The following is a 17,499-nucleotide window of genomic DNA, read 5'->3' as shown; positions in this document are numbered from 1 at the left end:
TACAGTCCATGGGGTCGCAAAAAGTCAGGCATGACTTAGCAACTAAATAAATAAAAACAATTCAGAGCCACATTCACCTACATTCATGCACATATATTAAATGGCCCCATCTCTATGGACTTATTTGTTGTAAATAGCAACTTTACTTGCCCATATATGAGCTGACCTGCATAACCTTTTCAGAAAATACAAAGTGGATCATCATGTGTGCACCACTGAGGACTGTGAAACTAAGCTTGCCATTTCTTCTTGCATCGATCATGACATCTGTTGACTAGACCTTAGCAGATTCTGGAGACAGTGATGGCATAAGGGTAGGAAAAGCGACAGAATAGAAGACGGATGGGAACTGCATCTGATAAATTTTGCAATTTATCGAAATAAAAATTATAGAAGGGGCACTTTACAAATTTATCAAAGTATAAGCTAGAGCTCCTCGGATCTCATTCAATTCTCATTAAAAATACTATAAAGAAGGTCTACTGTCAGCATTTTACAGTTAAAGAAACAGAAATTCAGAGAACTTCAAGAATTTGCCCAAAGTCTTCAGAGCTAAGATGTGAAATCCAGGTAAGTCTGGCTGCCCAGCTAACGTTTATAAAAATAAAGCTGACCTTTATGAATGTCTACTATGAGCCAGCTTACTAGGCTACCCGTTTTAATCCAATCCTAACAGTTGCCCTGTGAAACTGGCACTACCCTTGCCTCCATGTTCCAGATAAGGAAACCAAGGTACTGGAGTCGGGTAACTTGCCCAGGACCCCACAGCTGGCAAGCGGAAGTGGCTGATTCAAATCGAAGCCGGAGTCTAAGCCTGTATCCCTACCCTACACCACCTCTCCAGGGAACTGGGGGCCCCCATTGTCCCTCGTGCTGCAGGAGCATGCTTATAGAACTCAACCTGGCTCCCCGTGACTGAAGTCATGCCTAGGACTGCTGCCCCAGTCCTGTCCCAAGTGATGGGGAGGGAGGCTGTGCTGCTGTTGTTTAGTACTCAGTCATGACCGACTCTTTTGCGACCCCATGGATTTGCAGCCCGCCAGGCTCCTCTATCGGAGAAGGCAATGGCACCCCACTCCAGTACTTTTGCTTGGAAAATCCCATGGATGGGGGAGCCTGGTAGGCTGCCATCTATGGGGTCGCACAGAGTCGGACATGACTGAGTGACTTCACTTTCACTTTTCACTTTCACGCACTGAAGGAACTGGCAACCCACTCCAGTGTTCTTGCCTGGAGAATCCCAGGGACGGGAGAGCCTGGTGGGTTGCCGTCTATGGGGTCGCACAGAGTCGGACACGACTGAAGCAACTTAGCAGCAGCAGGCTCCTCTATCCATGGGATTTCTCAGGAAAGAATACTGGAATGGGTTGTCATTTCCTTTTCCAGGGGTTCTTCCTGACCCAGGAATCCAACTCGTGTCTCCTGCATTGCAGGTGGATTCTTTACCACTGAGCCACCAGGGAAGCCCATGTATGGACTGTGAGTTCCACTTATAAAACCCCTTCTCTCCTTGGGAACATTACATCAAATGTTTGGATTGAAGATCCATTGACTTAATCTTGCCTGACTTTGCAGACACGGTGCAGCTGTGGTCTTTACACTTGCTGACCTCCTTTGATGCAGACACACTGGGCCATGGTTCACCTCTGTTCCTGATCACGCTTTCCGCCCTCCCCCTACCCCCAATCCCAGAGTTTCCCTGTCTCTGAGCAGTCAATCCAATGTGTTTAGGAAGAGGCTTTCTCTGCAAGCATCACTTTGCGACACTATATAAACTCCCATATTCAGGTTTCCAGTCTTGGCTCTCTCCAGAGAAACTAGAGAGCCAGCATAATAGAGCTGGGCCCCCAGGGAAGAAAGAGAAGGGAAAATGGCCCCACAATTCCCCCCACCCCTCTCATCACTCGCCCCCACTCTTGCTAAGATGTCTCACACTTTCATTCCCGCCATGCCAGACAGCAAACTTCCTGCTCTCTAAGGATTTTGTGAGTCAATGCCACTGGCCTCTATTCCATCCTTGAAAGGGGATCCTGATTTTCACAGCCCGGTGTTGTATTTATGTTCCTTTGAAGCCTGATTGTGAGCTTGTGTTTTTCAAGATAAAAGTATTTAATTTCCTTGGAATTCACCGACTACCTTTTTGTCTGGCGATTGCTCTGCAAAGCCTTCGGTAATACAATCCCCTTGAATGGGGATGTCGGCCCTTGTGAGTGGCTAGCGATATTTCTTTTTATAGGAGTTGAGTGAGAAAATAAATAAAATGAGTGTTTTTGAAAAGACAAGGCAGAAGAAAATGAAACAGCTTGGAATGAAGCCTGCTTCTTTTTGTAATGCTCCTGTCCTTCACATGATCTGTGTTTTTCAGCTGTGTATGCAGGTAGCTGGTGACTGAGTTATAGGCAGGGGAAGAAATGGGGATAGATGAAGCCAAGGGGTAATGTTGTGGTTCTCATCAGAGCCAAGGAAGACCTGGCCAAAAAAAAAAAAAAACAACCCACCTCAGATTGGTGGCATCAGCCCAATGTTAGAATTCTTCTCTGGAATTTGGCAGCGATGCTGGAGCTATAATATTGGATTAGAAGTGGAGCAGCATCAGATCCTTTTCTTTAAAATGTATCACATTTTAATAGGATAACACAGTAGAAAAGGATTATGCCAGGCACCATGCATTGTCTGAAACATCCTAATTGATGTCACTCTCAGCTTCAGAGGTCTGTGAGATAAGGACCCCCTTCATAGTTCCCTCCACCTCCATCCCTCTCAGTCTGCTCCATCTTCTCCTCCTTCCTTTTAGGTCCATGTGGAAGCCAAGGGATTCCAATCAATAAAAGAAAGAGCTGCTTTGGAAATGAAATGAAAAGGACTGCCCTTTGTTCAATTTGAGATGCAAGAAAAAACATGGTCCTGCGGCTCCATTCCTGGCCCCCATGAAAGACTTCAAGGAAGAGCACTTCCAGGCCATGCTGGCTCCTGTTCTTCTGCCACAGGAGAGGGGAGGTCTGTCAAGCAGTGAGTTATATCCTGGAAGTCTGATGGCTAATTTGTCACACACAAACCAAGCAGTGGCTCCAGTCCTTCCAGGTTAGTGCTTCTGGCCTGGCTTGCAGAGGTCACGTGGACTTTTGCTCAGCCAGAAAGCCTTTCAGCCTCTCTGAGTAATGTCTGCTTGGGTTTCAGCCATGGCAGAAATGGGGTCACTGCGTTAAACTGGCACCAGCTGCTGTGGCTGGGCTGGGAACCAAAGCCCCAGCTCTTTTGCTGATTTGCACAGCATCTCCCACATAGCCCCTTCTTGGGCCACATCGGTGATTAATACGGCTCCCCCTCTTGTACCCAAGGACGACTGAAAGGAGGCAAGATAGCATCAGCTGGTTGATAGAACCCGAGCATCTTCTGAAGCACATGAGACCTGGGCAAGGATGACTTCCACTGTTTATTTTCCCTCTTCATCTGCTCAGTTCTCTTCTCCGTGCCAGGGAACATTCAGTCCCCAATTGCAGAGTGGGGAGAAGCCTCCTGCTCACTTCTTTCCATCTTCCCTGGGAGCCTGCTTTCCCTGTCTCTCTCCTCCATCCATTCTGAACTCTGCTGTCAGACAGTCTTCTTAAAACCTCTGTGGAATGGGGAAGAATATCCCAAGCCAACCACGCTGCAAAAACGACAACTTAGTTTTCCTATAAAAGTACCAAATGTCTACCTCAGGCTCCTATTTTCACCTGATTGCCAAAACACAGAGATTTCTTTATGTTTAAATTTCAGGTTTGCTGCTGCTGCTGCGTGGCTTCAGTCGCGTCCGACTCTGCGTGACCCCATAGACGGCAGCCCACCAGGCTCCCCCGTCCCTGGGATTCTCCAGGCAAGAACACTGGAGTGGGTTGCCATTTCCTTCTCCAATGCATGAAAGTGAAAAGCGAAAGTGAAGTCACTCAGTCATGTCCGACTCTTCGCGACCCCATGGACTGCAGCCTCCAAGGCTCCTCCACCCATGGGATTTTCCAGGCAAGAGTACTGGAGTGGGGTGCCGTTGCCTTCTCCAAAATTTCAGGTTTACATTCAGTTAAATACAGTGTTCTCTCTGTTCCCCTTTCACTCCTGGATATATTTCAGGTCTGAGGTTGGCAAGGAGATTCTGTCATGGGGATGGAGTTAGGTGTCCTGTCCTAATGCTGGATTCGACCTAGATTTCCAATATCCTTGTCTGAGACCCTGGAAAATGCAGGCCTGTCCCTGCGACCTCTCTGCCCTTGGTCCCCACGTGCCATCTCTCACGCCCTCCACTCCATGCAGCATGACACATATTTCTGGGGTCTGCCAAACTCTGGAAGGAAGCAAAAATCTCTTTGCCTCTAGGGATTCCCAACAAGTCCAGAGTTCTCTCTGGCACTCTCCACCTCTCAGCTGGGCACCAGGCTCCTTCTCAGGGACCCTCCAAATTCTAACACATCCTTTCCTGCTCAGAAACTTCCTTCTCAGGAGGGCATCTTTTTATCTGGTTTGCAGACTGGGTGGCCGGGGTCTTTGAAGTTCTAGTGTCAGCTTTACACCAAGCTTCTTTTCAGGTACTGGCCTTCTGTATTCCAAAATACTTTTTTAGCAAATCAAACACCTTGACTTCTAAGAACATTGTGTCTGCTGAGTTGGAACAACTTCTTTTAGAACTTAAAGGCAGTATCTCCTCTCTGTTCCTCCCAAGGCAATGACTGTCCCCTGGGACCATGAATGCCACTGACAGCTCATAGCTCCATCCACAACACCTGCTTTCTTGATGCCACATCTCATGCCAGAACCTTTGAGGTCTGTCACCAATGTCACCAAGTCAGTCCAGTGTGCTCACAGTGTGCCAAGGTGCATGCAGAGCTCTGGGGTGTTCCTAGGACATCTTCCTAGGACACGATTTTACCCAGGGTTTAGGCCAGAAAAGGGTTTTTCCATTACATAAACATGCCCATATTCGGCTGTCAGATGCAAAATTCACATGTGTTTTTAGGACAAAACAGAAGACTTTAAGGATATTCCAAACATGTTGGGCTGCTTGAGACATTTGTGACTGTGTCCCCAGAACCCCCAAAAGTCCATGCGCAGTCCCCTCTGCTGTTCGTTTCTTCCATGGGACACTGGTCTGCTGTCCACACGCCTTCACCTACTTTTCAATGTCCTCTTAACTCCAACCTCACCCTGCATTTTGAATCCAATTTCTGAGTATGACAGCTGTGCTCCATAATCTTCCTAAAGCTGTGACTTCCCGGGGCTTCCCTGGTGGCTCAGTGGTAAAGAATCTGCCTATGAATGCAGGTAACTCAGGTTCAGTCCCTAGCGAGCCTGTGCTCCAGAGCCCAGGAGCCGGAACTCCTGAAGCCCATGTGCCCTGGAGCCTGTGCTCTGCACCAAGAGAAGCCCCTGCAATGAGAAGCCCACACACAATAGAGAAAAGCCTGCGCAGCAGTGAAGGCCCAGCAGAGCCAAGTAAATAAATAAAATGAAGATAAACAAATAGAGCTGTAACTCCTAATGGATGTTTCATGGTCCAGGCCCCATGTCTCTGTAACCCTTCCCCGAATATTGCTCGAAGTATTGCCTTGGGGCTTCATAATACCTTCTGTCCAGCTCTATGAAAGCATCTCAGCATTGTGATTGTTACAGTGATGATCTGAGCCTCTCTCTAGTACTAAGCCTCTTGAGGTCAGGGCCACGTCTCATTGCTTTTCACACTTTCAGAGCCCAGCACAGTGCCTGATACACAGCCTCTGTTTGTTGGAGGCAGTGTTCAGTTCAGTTCAGTCGCTCAGTCGTGTCCGACTCTTTGCGACCCCGTGAATCACAACATGCCAGGCCTCCCTGTCCATCACCAACTCCTGGAGTCTATCCAAAGCCATGTCCATTGAGTCAGTGATGCCATCCAGCCATCTCATCCTCTGTCGTCCCCTTCTCCGCCTGCCCCAATCCCTTCCAGCATCAGGATCTTTTCCAGTGAGTCAACTCTTCGCATGAGGTGGCCAAAGTATTGGAGTTTCAGCTTCAGCATTAGTCCTTCCAATGAACACCCAGGACTGATCTCCTTTAGAATGGACTGGTTGGATCTCCTTGCAGTCCAAGGGACTCTCAAGAGTCTTCTCCAACACCACATCAATTCTTTGGTGCTCAGCTTTCTTCACAGTCCAACTCTCTCATCCATACATGACCACAGGAAAAACCATAGCCTTGACTAGATGGACCTTAGTCAGCAAAGTAATGTCTCTGCTTTTGAATATACTATCTAGGTTGGTCATAACTTTCCTTCCAACGAGTCAGTTCTTTTAATTTCATGGCTGCAGTCACCATCTGCAGTGATTCTGGAGCCCCCCAAAATAAAGTCTGACACTGTTTCCACTGTTTCCCCATCTATTTCCCATGAAGTGATGGGACCAGATGCCATGATCTTCGTTTTCTGAATGTTGAACTTTAAGCCAACTTTTTCACTCTCCTCTTTCACTTTCATCAAGAGACTCTTTAGTTCCTCTTCACTTTCTGCCATAAGGGTGATGTCATCTGCATATCTGAGGTTATTGATATTTGTCCCAGCAATCTTGATTCCAGCTTGTGCTTCTTCCAGCCCAGAGTTTCTCATGATGTACTCTGCATGTAAGTTAAATAAGCAGGGTGACAATATACAGCCTTGGTTTACTCCTTTTCCTATTTGGAACCAGTCTGTTGTTCCATGTCTAGTTCTAACTGTTGCTTCCTGACCTGCATATAGGTTTCTCAAGAGGCAGGTCAGGTGGTCTGGTATTCCCATCTCTTTCAGAATTTTCCACAGTTTATTGTGATCCACATAGTCAAAGGCATTGGCATAGTCAATAAAGCAGAAATAGATGTTTTTCTGGAACTCTCTTGCTTTTTCCATGATCCAGCAGATGTTGGCAATTTGATCTCTGGTTCCTCTGCCTTTTCTAAAACCAGCTTGAACATCTGGAAGTTCACAGTTCATGTATTGCTGAAGCCTGGCTTGGAGAATGTTGAGCATTACTTTACTAGCGTGTGAGATGAGTGCAATTGTGTGGTAGTTTGAGCATTCTTTGGCATTGCCTTTCTTTGGGATTGGAATGAAAACTGACCTTTTCCAGTCCTGTGGGCACTGCTGAGTTTTCCAAATTTGCTGGCATAAGCTACACCACGCCCAAGGTCAGGAGTGGCGGCCGAGACGAGCTACCCCATGCCCGAGGTCAAGGAGGCAGTGGGGTCTCTGTAAACAATTTCCATCCACTGCCTGGATGTCAGGGCTGTCTGGAGGAAAACAGACTTAGGAAGTAGGACCAGTCTGTAGGTCTTTGAGATGATGGCTGATTCATTCATTCCTTTCCATTCCTTGCATCAAATACTAATGAAATGTCAAATGATATGCTGGTCACTGGGATAGAAAAATACATATGACACAGACCCTGTCCTTAAGGTTTTCACAGTCCATAGGGAACAACTATTAATAGAAAACTAATGTCCTATGTGTTGAAGAAGAGCTATGTAGCCTGGAGGAATACAGGGTGGACAGATGCACTTGTGGACACTATTCAGACCTCAGTTGCTTATTTAGATAAAAAAATTTAGAATAAAATCACTTCTCATTTCCTTTGAACCAGGTGCCCTGCTAAGCATTTAACATGATTTATCTCATTCAATCTCTGCAATAGCCCAAGGAGGGTCATTATTATTTTTAGCTCTGTTTTCCAGAGAAGGAAACTAAGGCTTAAAGACATTTTACAGTGTAAATAACAAGGCCATCTATGGAGCAGAGTCCACTTGACCCACTATTCATGATTTTGAGCCCTGTGCACACTGCTTCAGGGGAGAGAACCAACATAGTGGCTGTCTGCAGAACAAACAGGTGTGCAGGGGGGCAAAATTTTGATAGGCTCCATTCTTGGGCAGTAGGGGGATTCCACTGGACTCTGGGTGAAATCGTGAACGGGACAGAGATGATCTAAACTGAGGTCCCTGAGTGAAAACCGTAAGGTCCCAGCTCCTGAGTCATCATTATGTCCTTGCTAATCTGCTGCCCTCCAAATGTTCCTCTATAGATTACCGGTGAAAATAAACACAAATACTAAGCGAACAAAGGGCAAGGGCAGGGGCTGGGTTTAGCGGTCAGGGATGAAAGGGGAAACTGGAGACGGGATGGGGAAACTGGAGAGTTGGGATAACTCAATAGTGAGTCTCGAGGGGAATCAGGCTTCAGAAGATCAAATAGGATCAGGTTTACAAAGGGAAGGAAAGCAGGAGACCTCATCACCAGTGAGAAGGAGAAGAGGAGGGAGGCTTGGAGCAGCCAGAGCTGGTGGGGTCCCTGCAGCTCTCTGAGCCCTTGCTCTTGGCCACCCCTGTTTTGATCAGTCTCCCTCATCTACAGCCTCCCCGCATCCCCACGTATGTCAGCTGTCAGAGTCAGGAACAACTCTACAGAGTGGAGAGCTCTGGGCATGAAGGCTGCCCAGGAAACCATCACAGCAGTGTCATTCAATACCTTAATGTGGCCAGGGGGACCGGAAGCGGTGTCTTCTGACATCTGTCAGTCAGTGGCTTTAAACACACATCCCACACATTTTCACTGAGTGCCTATTATGCGTCAGTCTCTGCAGGGGAGGCCAGGGACGTAGAGCAGCAGAGACAGGGCCACTCTAAGGTGCCACTGACCAGGCAGTGGACACCAAGAGTTGCAACGCAGCACGTTGAGTGCTCAATCCAAAGCCACAGAAGGCACCCAACCCACTGTGGGAGGGAGAGCGCTAGAGGAGGATCAACGGCTTTAGGGTGTCAGAAACCTGGACATTTCTCCTGTTTCACTCTGGGTCCCAGGTCCACCTCTCTGTTTCTATTTTAAATTACTCCAGATCAGGACTTCCCTAGTGGTCCAGTGGTTATGATTCCGTGTTTCCACTGCAGCAGACACAGGTTTGATCCCTGGTTAGGGAACTAAGATCCTGCATGCTGCAAGGTGCGGCCAAAAAAAAAAAAAAAAGACGATATTCTAAATGACTAAGGGCTGCCCCTGTATTCCTGAGCCTTCTCCTTGCAGGATTGAGATACACACGGAGACACTCAGGAACACAAAGTCACTCCCTCACTGTCTCATCCTGGATAATCACCCACGCCGAGCCAAGAGGGGAAGCAGAGGGATCATCCATTTCACTCCTCTGCTGCCTCCCCGGGGGACAGCGTGTACAGGTAAACTCGCTGCATATTTCAGCAAGGCTGCAGTAGATCACTGGGGTGACCAGATGATTTATTGCTCAAACCAGGACATTCGGAGAATGAAAGGGCATTCTAAAAATAACTAACGGACCTTAACTGATCTACAGCAGATATGTAGTCCGAGATTGTCCTGGGTAAGACAGGGTGTATATTCCCCCGACAGAAAATGCTCCGTGTTTAGGACCCTCATACATGCGTGCTAAGTGGTTTCAGTCATGTCTAACTATTTGAGACCCTATGGACTGTAGCCTGCCAGGCTCCTCTGTCCAAGGGATTCTCCAGGCAAGAACACTGGAGTGGGTTGCCATTTTCCAGGGGATCTTCCTGACCCAGGGACTGAACTCATGTCTCCTGTGACACCTGCATAGCAGGCAGATTCTTGACCACTGAGCCACAGGGGAAGCCCCTCCTCAACTTCACGGAAGTCAGTCACTGCTCTCTATCCAGCTGGATTTAATATTCATTCACTCATTCAATACAATATCCATGGGTCAGGCCCAGTGGACAGCCCTGTGGGGAAGACAAACTCTGCCCTCATGGAACTTATGTTCTAGAAGAGGCAGAACGTAAACAGATCAATAGAAAATAATAATATCGGGTAGTGACAAAGTCTGAAAAGAGAAATAAAGCAGTTAAGAGGAAGGGGAGAGGTGTGCAGGGTGGGGACTTGATGGCCCCTCTGAGGGAGCTTCTGAAGGAGCAGGCTTGGGGAGCAGGAAGAAAACAGGGGGAGAGATCAGGTAGGGTCAGGAGTCATAGAAAGCTTGAGTTTTATTCTGAGTGAGATGGGAACCATTGGAAGGTTTGTCTAGGCCAAAGCTGCAATCTCGTTTCTTCCCCTTTGGCTGCACCTCACAGCATGAGGAACTTCCTTGACCAGGGATCGAACCCACACTCCTTGCAGTGAAGGAGCAGAGTCTTAACCATTGAATCGCCAGGGAAGCCCCCAAGGCTGCAATCTTATGTGCGTCTTAAAAAGAATTACCTTTTTAAGGCTCCTGGTGGAGAGAAGACTGTGTGTGAGTGCGGAGTCGCTTCAGTTGTGTCTGACTCTGTGACACTGTGGACTGCAGCCCCCAATCTCCTCTGTCCATGGGATTCTCCAGGCAAGAATACTGGAGGGGGTTGCCATGCCCTCTTCCAGGGGATCTTCCTGACCCAAGGATTGAACCTGAGTCTCTTACATCTAACCTGCACTGGCAGGTGGGTTCTTTACCACTAGCGCCACTGGGAAGCCCCGGAGAGAACACTGAAGAGGGGCAAAAATGGGAAAAAGCAGCCACGCTGTTGTAATCATGCGGTTGCAGGGTGCCAGGGACACAGGCCACAGTGGAAGAGGTGGTGCTGGCGCAGAAGTGACTGGACTCGAGAGATGGCAGGGTTAGCATCTGTAGGACTTGGGAGCGGGCGGGAGTGGATACCCTACCGGGAGCCGAGACCTGGGGACAGGGCTGACCCTAGCCGATCCCAATCTGGCCCTGGGCTCCTTTCGAGGCTTGTTTTCAACCTGTAATGACCTGGGATTCGGAAGCCAGAGACAAACAGCTCTGGTCTCCCAGGCAGGAGGGGGCCCCGGCCGCCCTTACCTTTGGCTCTGTGATCCTCCTCCTTGGGGCACTTGCCCCCTTCCCACCACTTGCGCTTCAGGATTTCCAGGCGGTTGTTCTCCTGCAGCTGGAGAATGGCCAGATCAAACTCATCCCGAAAGACGGAGCCTGGGGGTCACAGGAGAGCCCGAAACACAGGACGTGAGTGCCCCATCTGCATCTCTCTGCTCCCGGGCCAGGTCTCAACCTCCTTGCCACCCCCCACTGCCCGCCCATGTAGCACAGGAGGGGAGGGGGTGGGGTCCCCGCAGGAGCACAGCTCCTCACAGTGCTCAGGCTGGGACTCTCCGTGCAGAGGACTGCATTCTGGCTCCAAGCGGGGCACCAGGTATTTCTACTTCCCTTCTCTCCATGCTGACTGGCACGCCCAGCCCATGGCCAAGACCCCACTGTGGGTCAAGTGACAGACAGCTGCGCCTCCCACCTCCCCATCCAGGCGCCACTGCGTTCTACCTGGGTGAACCCACCAGCATGCGGGAAACTGTTTGCAAAAGCTCCCCATCTGCCTGCCTCCGGGAGGCCAAGGAGGGACATCTGTGACACAAACCTTGCTGTCCATCAGCTGCCTACTCTCTACTTTATTTAAATTAGTTTCTCTGCCATTTGTAACTCTCACTACATTACACACAACAACTGTTTACCAGGAGCAGCCACCAATAAGAGAAGAGCCACCCAGAGAGAGGGGTGGCTCTATCTGCATGGAGAACCCATCTGGGGCATCCCCAACTCTCACAGCTGCCCGCTGGGTGCCCCAGAGCCCTGACTTTGTCCACCACCCTGTCTACATCGCTCCCCCCACCTCCTCAAACCGAAGGCTTAGTTGAGTGCAATTCTTTTTTTAATTTTCAAATGGAATACCGTCAAGGAGCTCTGGTCCCGGAATTTAGATTTAATCACAGAAACAGGCTTAAACGAAACCATGGAAAGCTCGATGCCCCAGCCCAGGCTGAGGTCTGAAATCATTAAGAAGAAGCTGCCAAGAGTCTGGAAAGCAACTAAGCTACTCAGGTTCTTGTCTAAGCTCTGTGAAGGCCTGCTGTGGACAGATGGTCTAGGGGAAAGGGCTCTGGTGAAGCATACAGGCAGGAGCTGGAACAAATAGATGCCTGTGCTCAAACTTTCATGCACATTGGAATCCCCTGGGGATTTGACCCCCACAGACTCTGATTCAGTGGGTCTGGGGTGGCGGCTGAGAGTGCATTTCTAACAAGCTCCAAGGCAGTGCCCTGCCGCTGGGCCATGGACTGCCCTTTGACAGGTAAGGAATCAGATGAGTTCCCAGATCTCTTAGGACTCTAACAGCCCATGACTGCATAGGTAGAAACTTCCTCGCTATAGATACAACTATGCTTGGGCATTCAAGCCCCAGGCCTGCAGCACTGAACGCAAACTGGGTGAATGTCAACAGCACCTCACATATAGCAGGTACTTAACACACATCTGAAGTGAATCGCTACTTGAACTAACAGATGGTGTTAGATGGTGAGACTAATGAACATTCCAGGTTTAGAAACAAGTATCCACCCGACAAGGCATTTCGAGCAGTTTTCAAGGCATCTTCAGCCCAATCTCTATAGCACACCAAGGGCCCCAGCAAAGAATTATTCTGCTTACTCCGTGTTTGCCTACTTAGCTCCTAAAGTACCTACCCATCTCATTCCTTGTTCCGTTTCCCTTAATTTTCCTGGGTCCAATCACATTGCTTATTTGTTTATGCCCTTACCTCTCACTTAAGAAGGACACACATGCTTATCTTTAGGACCTAAATTCTGTCTTATCAATCGACTCTGCAGTGCTCTTCCCAGCCTGACAACCTGGGCTAGCTCATAGTTCACCCTCCCCATCTATCCTGTTCTGTCGAGCTGGGTACCCTTTTGTCCACATGGTCTGGGAGGCAAAATGCTAGATTTAAGACAGGCATCCTAGGCTCAAGCCCAGTTTCTCTCTCCACCTATTCTGTGACCTTAGACAAGTAACTTATCAACCCTGAATCTCAGTTCTATCCTCTAGGATGGGAAGGACCACATCTACCTTGCAGGTGGAATAAGATCAAAGTAATACAAGCGGAAACAGCATCACTTCAGACACAGAACCAACGCACTTCCCTCCCCTTTTCGTTGGTTATCGATGAGAGTTTCTAGTCAGTCAGCTTCCTGTCAACTCTCTATAGGTTTTTCCTCTATGAAAACTTTTGAAACACTTGACATTTCAGTTAAATATGTTAAATTGCTAGAGTATTATCAAGGTGCAACTTAGGTTCATTTTGCGGTTCACTCCACCATCTTGAAACAAAATATCAACCAGTGAATTTCTCAAAGGGGCCCACGATCTGTAATATTAATGGACTCCATGAAATACGATGCTAAGTGGAGAGCATGCAGGCGCCCTGAGTGAGGCTTCTGGGTTATAGAACTACTAGTGTCAGAAATTACAGGGTTCAAGAGTTGAATGATGTTACTGCCTATGTTCCTGGGCTTGGTTTCTGAGCAGTCTTTAAGAAGTCATCTGCTTTGATCACGTAACAGAGGGAATGATGGAAAAGATGAGGAGGGTCTAATGTTCCCCCAAACAGGCTAAGTGTGATGAGATACCATGGTGAGACCAGATGATTAGGTTTAACCTTCAAAATAACCCTTTGAGTTAGGTATTAGAAACCTGGTTTTAAAATGAGATGGGCTTCCCTGGTGGCTCAGACGGTAAAGAATCTGCCTGTAATGCGGAAGACCTGGGTTCGATCCCTAGGTTGGGAAGATCCCTTGGAAAAGGGAATGGCAATTCACTCCAGTATTTTTGCCTGGAGAATTCCATGGACAGAGGAGCCTGGCAGGTTACAGTCCATGGGGTCGCAAAGAGTCAGACATGACTGAGCGACTTTCCCCTTAAAATGAGATAACTGAGACTCTGAGAGGTTAAATCACTTGTCCAAGGTCCTGCAGTCAGGAAGCAGGGTGCATTTCCAGATCTGCCTGCCTCAAAGCCATGCTCTTCACAAGACACAAGCCCCGTAATTTACAGAGTTCTGAGTTATGTAATGATTCAGAGAAGGGGTGTAACACTACTATATATAAAATAGATAACCAGCAAGGACCTACTGTATAGCACATGGAACTCTACTCAATATGTTTTAATAACCTATAAAGGGAGAGAGTCTGAAAAATATATATGTCTACTGAATGACTCTGCTATACACCTGAAACCACCACACCACTGTAAATCAACTAGAAAGAAAAGAGAGAGAGGAAGAATTGTGCAAGATCACAGCAAAGATGCATGCACTGTATAGCAATTTCCCCACATGATCTGATTTCTTCCATTCCTGCTGCTTTCCCTGCTGCCTCGCACAGGACAACCTTGTCTGAAGTCAGCCCTGTGCCACATGACTCTCCATGGTGTTGGGGGAAGGGTATGTGTCTGGAACACTTGGGAGACATTTCCAGACCTCCGCTACAACCATGGTGAGCAGTTAACATGCTCCCCCTCACCTTCTGGTGAAGGAGTCATCGGCGAGGGAAGGCCTAAAGCAGGCATTGCCTTTAGAAGGCATAGCTGGGATGCTTTTCTGGAAGCCAAACTTCTTTAGCCTCCTCAGGGCTACATCAGAGCGCTCCTGCTCACTTTCAGCTATCTACGCTGACTCAGAGTAGACGGATCCATAAGAGCCACAGATGATTTGAAAGCCATCTCCTCCAATCACATCAGTCCCCTTTCATATTACACCTTTCACCATGGACACTAATAGCAAAATTAATTCACTTGAGTCCTACCATCTCCCTTCCACCACTAGTAGAGATGTCAGCCAGCCGAGAAACGGTCAAAGAGCAGGAAGCAGAAGGGGAGAGAACAACAGGCCTAAAGAATCCACCAGGAGCATCTGAGAGCCCTTTAGTAAGCATGCAATTAATAACTAACAAGGGCTTCCCTGCTGACTCAGTGGCAAAGAATCCATCTGCCAATGCAGGAGACACAGGTTCTATCCGTGATCTGGCAAGATCCCACTTGCTGCCGCTACTGGAACCTGTGTGCCCTAGAGTCTGTGCTTCATGACAAGAGAAGCCCATGCACCACAGTTAGAGGGGAGCTCTTGCTCGCCGCAACTACAGAAAAGTCTCAGCGGCGCTGAAGACCCAGCACAGCCAGAAATAAATAAACGCAATTATAAAAAAGCTAATCAGTTAACCTTTCAATAACTAAGGACTGAGAACTGATCCCTGATGACGTGAAATATGAGGGTTTGCATTAAAAAACAAACAAACAAAAAAAAAACACCTTGAGAATGCCCGCCTCAAGTCACTGAGAAATTGGTTCTAGAAACAGGGGCTGTTGACGTGAAGGCTGCCTTCAGTGGTCTGAGCTGCCCTGAGCCTGCCTGGGTGGAGCTACCCGAAGAGGCTGATCCTCTCCTGCATACCGACTGGCATGCCAATCCCATAGCCCTTGGTGTCCAGCAGGCCCCCGATCTGAGTGAGGTTGCAGTTTCGCTGCCGATAGTACTCATTCATGGTGGACTCCAGCAGGAAGGCGTAGTTGGAATTCAGCACCCTGGCGATCCCCTCCTCCGTGCTCTTCACGAACACGCTCGGCTGCTTGGAGTACATGTAATTCCACATGCGCTGGTAGGTCTGGTAGCGGGAATTCTGGGAAAAGAACACAAGGAAGCAGGTTGAGGGTAGTGAAAGGAGACAGTGGTCTGGAGAGGGAGAGCATCCAAGTGGTCCCCCAAATCCTGGTCCTTCCGCTACTCAGTCCCCTTCTTGCATTCAAGAACCTGTTCCCTTTCATCTCTCAGCTGCCACTGCCCAGTGGCAGGAAAGTGTTGTGATTCTGATACCTCTTACAGAAAGACAACCCCTGGAGAAGGGAATGGCAGCCCACTCCAGTACTCTTGCCTGCAGAATCCCATGGACAGAGGAGCCTGGCAGGCTACAGTCCATGGGGCGCAGAGTCGGACACAACTGAGCGACAACACGCACACACACACAGAAAGACAGAGAAGGAACAGGATCTGAAGGTGCTGCAAACTCCGCCTACTGGTTTGATCATCGCATCTGCCTCATCCACCCTCAAGGGGTCTTCCATTGCCAACCTCCACACACTGACCAAAGTGAGTATGGGTATTCTGGCTGCATCCTCCACTCTCCTTCTGGGAGGCAGCGAGCTCAGATTCATTCTGGACTTCTAAGAGACATCACCCAAAGGAAGAATGTCAGCCCTATTCTATCAACTCTGAACCAGTCCATCAATCACATATCCAATGCTGGCTTCTCAGGTACAAATAAGGAGACAGAGATTTCTGGGGGATTATCCAGACCCTATGCTTGCACGATGCCTTCATGGTCCCTGTGCCAGCAGCTCTGAGACATGTATGGGGAACAGAACACTGAAGGCCTTGGACTTGTTTCATGTGAAAATGAACTTCTTGGGTCATAGGCTGCCTAGACAATCACAGACTCCAGGGAAATCTGCTTCCCTAGAGATCTTGCAAGCCAACACAAACTATTTCTGGGTCTAGCCCAGCTCTGGTTGGCCAGCTAACACGCATTGTGGCAGGATCTTCTCCTGAGCCTTGCAAGGGAAACTCAGAGAAGCCAAAACGGTCCCCATCTGAGATCTATATAGTCTAGGATCAGTGAAACCAGTCCAGCTTAATCTAAAGTTCCTTACACTTCCTTCATTAGTGGATTACTCCAATCTTGCTTTGTCTAAGCACTACTAATAAAATTTACCCTACAAAAAAAATTTAAAGCATGCTTTAGCCTCATCCTAGGCAGTAATAGAAGTAAAAGTATAGGTTAGCTTCACCACATATTTTTTCTAATGCTTATTAAAATAAATATGAAACTATTGCAATTAGAAAACATTTCAATCACTAAAATCATCTTAAGCAGCACTAATCATTCAACACTCAGGGATAAGGCTGGCATTAACCCAATGCTCTGAGGACCTGGTTCCAGGGATATTTTGGGGAGCAGGGGGGAAAATGAGCCCCATGAGGACCTCCTAACTAGGTGTTCAAAAGGGAGGATGAGATGAGGAGAGATGTTTTTATCTCCAGCAGACAAACATCTCAACTTTATCCTGCCCAACTCCCGATGCTGGTGAGCAACCATATGGGTTTACTTGGAAGAAGGTCATGCTGGAGCCTCCGTGAATCGTGCCATACTCAATGGCAGTCTGGTCAGCCAGGTCATCCACTGACTCAATGGGCACATCCATGCGCTGCACGGTCAGGAAGGCTGCCAGGTTGGCCGTGTAGGATGAGATGATGATCAGCGTGAATGCCCACCTATGCAGGAAAAGACCAGGAAGTCATCATTGCCCGGGTGCCCCCAGGAGTCTTAGCCCCCATCCCCAGTTCTGTTGTGACATGGGAGAGGGCAGGTGACCCTCTTCTTCTGAAAGAGCCCTCAGCTTAGTTGGGGAAGAGAAAGGAGTCAGGGCACATGATCTCAACAGAAACGAACAGTGCTTGGGAGGTTGCCTCGAAGAAGATCATGGCTCTCTTTCTCTTATTTCCTAAAGGAGGTGATTATTGGGTTGCTACTCAAAAGAAGTGTGTCTGTGAACATGAAACAGCTTGGGAGACGGTGAGCAATGAGCTAGTGAATGAGCTAAGGGTGTCGGCTCTGGGGGCTCTCTTCAGAGCTACAGCTGGGACATCTCCCCCACCCCTTGT

General features: G+C 48.4%; 1 protein-coding gene across 1 annotated transcript in view; it reads right to left on the bottom strand.

Moving 5' to 3' along the window:
• The window catches only part of GRIK4 (glutamate ionotropic receptor kainate type subunit 4), a 349,453-nt gene that overhangs the window by 10,994 nt on the left and 320,960 nt on the right, over window positions 1-17,499 (bottom strand). The window contains exons 16-18 of the mRNA XM_040257795.1: window positions 16,944-17,109; window positions 15,235-15,460; window positions 10,806-10,934 (exon numbers count right to left, since the gene is read on the bottom strand). Of these exons, the coding sequence (XP_040113729.1) occupies window positions 10,806-10,934; window positions 15,235-15,460; window positions 16,944-17,109 (521 nt within the window). The remainder of the gene's footprint in view (window positions 1-10,805; window positions 10,935-15,234; window positions 15,461-16,943; window positions 17,110-17,499) is intronic.

This window comes from Oryx dammah, unplaced genomic scaffold (assembly GCF_014754425.2).
Source record: "Oryx dammah isolate SB20612 unplaced genomic scaffold, SCBI_Odam_1.1 HiC_scaffold_17, whole genome shotgun sequence".
In the NCBI taxonomy this organism is placed as follows: Eukaryota; Metazoa; Chordata; class Mammalia; order Artiodactyla; family Bovidae; genus Oryx; species Oryx dammah.
The sequence above is the reverse complement of the archived record's forward strand: the minus strand, read 5'-3'. Positions and strand labels throughout refer to the sequence as shown.